This window comes from Trypanosoma cruzi, genomic scaffold (assembly GCF_000209065.1).
Source record: "Trypanosoma cruzi strain CL Brener 1047053516809 genomic scaffold, whole genome shotgun sequence".
Lineage (NCBI taxonomy): Eukaryota > Euglenozoa > Kinetoplastea > Trypanosomatida > Trypanosomatidae > Trypanosoma > Trypanosoma cruzi.
Window position 1 is genome coordinate 40,742 of NW_001849289.1, and position 3,488 is coordinate 44,229.

Below are 3,488 nucleotides of genomic sequence, written 5' to 3' on the forward strand. Positions count from 1 at the left end.
GCCCCGTGAGACACTGAGGTTCTACGCCGTTACCTGCCGTGGTGCGACCCCGCATGAAGGCCTCTGTGCCGATCCCGCGAGCAGCATGGCGGCACTGCAGTCCTTCGGTCTTGACGTTGTGACGCCGCAACCGGCAGTAGAGCTGGGGACAGACGAATACGCAGCCCTGCGAGACGGCATGGCGCGTCGTCTTAACCGTGAGGGTGCGGTGGTGAACGGCTGCAACGAGGCGGGGGTTGTTGTGCGGATGTGGAGGCAGCGGTCCCACGCATACGCAATGGAGCGTGCGGCGCAGGAGGCCATCGTCACGCACCGTTTGTGCGGTGTGGCGCTCCGCTTGAGGCTCGCAGGCAAGCTCGCCGGGCTGCCAGAGGAGGTGCGCCGGTGCCTCGGCGACTGGGAAGCGGAACGCCTCGACTACCTTGTGCGGTTTGCAGCGTGGCTGCATGTGACGGGGCGGCAAACGGCGCGAACGGACCTCGGCGGGCTGTAAGACCTGCGCCGCCGATGGATCTCGCTGCAAGCCCACTTCACGCAGTGTGTCGCCGCCGATGCGCACGTGCGGTCCCAAGTGATGCACTGCGAGCCGTCCGGTGACGACGCCGTCACCAGCGACCCCGACGCTGTCGTCTGCGTTGGTCCGCAGGGCTGCGGCAAGTCCACATTCTCCCGCACCCTGTACGCTCCGCTGCGCCAGGCAGGGCTTTCGCCATGCTGGATCAACCAAGACGAGGCCGGGGGAAGGCGGCAGTTTCTTGACGCCATTCGGCGCGCGCAGCGAGGTGGCCACACGCACCTCATCATCGACAAGATGAACCTCGATGAGGCCGCACGCGACGACTACGCCGATCTCGGGCTCAGGGCATTGCCAGTGGTATGGCCACACCCCGATGGCACGGATGCACTAGTGGACATCTGCTTTCGACGAGTCCGTCGCCGTGGTTCTGCCCACCGCACTTTCAGGCGGACAGAAGGGAAGGGCGGCGCGTGCGTCAAACGCTGCTGAACTGCGCGACGCGGTGCCGTCTACCAACCGAGGGGCCGCTCATTGAGGTAAGCGTGGCAGACGACACTGCCACCATTGCACGGCGCGTTTGGGCTGAACTTTCCGCACGTGGTTTGACGGACATACCCGAAATTCAGACACTCGACATGGCGGCAGCATTGGGCGTGGCGAACGCCTGCGAGTCTTTTCTGTGCCGTTTCCCCCGCCACGTGGAGTATGCTGCAATTCAGATTGCGTCACCCGAGAGGGTTCTTGAGCTTGTGCCGCCAGAGATGCTGGACGGCAAGAAGGTGCAGAAGGCCTTCCATGTGACGACGCTGTACCTGGGTCGTGACGCCTGCAATGACCCTGTCCTGCTGCAGCAGCTGGTGGGGGTGCTGGGCGAGTCCATTGAGCTCACGCTGACGAGCGTTGCGTCTGATCCGAAGGGGACGGCGATCGCGGTGCGCAACGAGGGAGAGTTCCCCTGCGAAAATGTTCATCCACACATCACCATCGCGAACGCGCCGGGTGTTCCGCCTGTGTACAGCAACGAGCTGCTGGACGATTCCCATGCAGATGACCCGTGCCGCACCGTCGTCAGTCTCCCCGCTGGCTGCAGTGGCATCCTCTGCCACCCCATGCTGGGCTCGTGGGGTGCTGGTGGCCGTGGTGGTGTAAGCACCTGCTTTGTGACTGCATCGCCGAGTGTACTGCATGACGTTCCCACACTCCCGTGGCGACCCCGCTTCCCACATTCAGTATTGTGATGGTTCTATGGACTTCCGCTGTTGTTTTCTAGGAGCTTGTGGAGGGAATGATCGCGGGGAAGGCTGGCTATTTAAATTAATATGTATCCTGATAAAATGAATACGCTTTACGACACTTTTCTACCGTATGATTTTTGTATGACCACGGCTGTAGGGGACCATGGAACCGATGGCCGCCAGATAATTTCGTAAATTTAATTTTACCATCTCACCCACTCCCTTTTGACTCCCACATTGCGGTGGGGTCTTGTGGCTGGAGAGCCCCAAAGTTTGACACTTCGTAAATTATTATTATTAATATATATGTATATATGTATCCAATCCGAATAGAGTGCAGCATGTCACGAGAGTGGCTATCGGAATACATATGTGTAAATATACTTACTTGGGCAAAGCTTGAGGGTGTGGTGAGCCCACTGCTTTTTCACTTACCCCTTCTTCCTCTTGTATTGCTTGATTTTCGTAAATAACTTTACGATCCGGTAAATCGCCCTAGGCGAATATTTGCTTCTGTTTGCTCTTACCTCCCTCTGGTGCGAATTGGTGTGCCTCTTTGATTGGACGTCTTCCTTATGCCCCAAGCAAGGTGACACATGTTTTATTATTGCGGCTGCGCGCCACAGCCATCCATCGCTTCCTTCGCCGGCGGTGTCTTTGATTGCTGGTTTGCGTGGCGTGGTGCTAATTTGTGTGACTGCTCGTGTGACCCACTCATGTTGCAGGATGGCTGTGTGGGAGGAGCTCGTTCATTTCCACGTTGCCGCGTAACTGAGGGTGAGTGCTGGTAGCCACTGAACGGCGTTGCGCCTTGTGTGCCGGCTGCTGTGCTTCCACGTTGTGCTGAGATGCTTGAGGGGGCAATTGTTTTCCTTTTTTGTTTGCATCCCACTCGTCTGGTCATGGCGGCTGCAACGAGACTCTGTGGCAGCCTGATCGTTGCGGGTGTTAAATCTCCTGCTGTTGTCTCCTCGTTGTGTCGGTGGGGAGGAGGCGGGCGACGGCGTCGGTGGAGTGGTGCTGCGGTGGGAGAAGGAAGGTACTGACCGCCGCTGACGGCGACCGTCTTTGCTGCCGGCGATCTGACGAGATGACCTCACCGTTGTCACACCCAACTGAGATCGATGAGGGCCGCACCGCCTCTCTCTTCCCTCCCTCCATTCCCCAGTCCCCTGCAGACACACGAACTGCGCGGCGGCGGCGTGATTACAAACCGGACGTCTGAAGGTCAACCGACCGCAGAGTCGATGTGGACCCTTGTCCCCCGTGGCTGAGTGCCGCCACCGTGCTTCTTTATTCCTCCCTTTTGCCCTTGTGCATGCCGTGCGCGCATGATGCCGCTCTTTGTTCTGCAATGCCGACCCACGTGAGCGAGAAACGACGCTTTGACTACTGGCAACTGACGCACTCACCACCCCACTTCCGCGCCACCACCACCACCACGTTCACGGACGCGCTCGATGGCTGGCGGTTGCAACAATGCCACGTGTATCTGCCTCGGCTTTTGTGTGTTGTCCACGGCATCGGGGTCGTCATGTGCTGGAGGCATTTGGTGAGAAGGGCGTTGCCAATGGTCATTTGCCTCTTTGCCGGGGTCCCGCCACTCTGCACGGCGGTTGTGCGGGGCTGCGCGGGCGGTGGGAGGCCGATGGCATCACTGGGCTGACTGCGTCTGCGCGTCTTTGTCTCGCTGGCTGTGTTGTGATGTGGAATGTCTGTGGCCGGATGCCTGCGTG

General features: G+C 59.3%; 1 protein-coding gene, 2 non-coding genes and 1 pseudogene across 3 annotated transcripts, besides 3 other annotated features; all 4 read left to right on the plus strand.

Moving 5' to 3' along the window:
* Tc00.1047053508423.20 lies at positions 1-1,755 on the plus strand (annotated as a pseudogene; the record flags this gene model as incomplete).
* Positions 1-3,488: a sequence feature (areas not merged during assembly with more than two copies in the genome that could not be assigned to a particular haplotype).
* Positions 1,786-2,047: a mobile genetic element.
* Positions 2,037-2,068: a sequence feature (AT_rich).
* Positions 2,950-3,029, plus strand: Tc00.1047053508423.40. The gene has a single exon (XR_008255539.1). It is a non-coding gene; the product is annotated as a C/D small nucleolar RNA (snoRNA), TB8C3C2 (small nucleolar RNA).
* Positions 3,071-3,418, plus strand: Tc00.1047053508423.30 (uncharacterized protein; the record flags this gene model as incomplete). The annotated part of the gene is made up of 1 exon (XM_797917.1): positions 3,071-3,418. The coding sequence occupies one exon, from the start codon at positions 3,071-3,073 to the stop codon at positions 3,416-3,418; it is 348 nt and encodes a 115-aa protein (XP_803010.1).
* On the plus strand, positions 3,081-3,156 carry Tc00.1047053508423.50. The gene has a single exon (XR_008255540.1). It is a non-coding gene; the product is annotated as a C/D small nucleolar RNA (snoRNA), TB8C3C3 (small nucleolar RNA).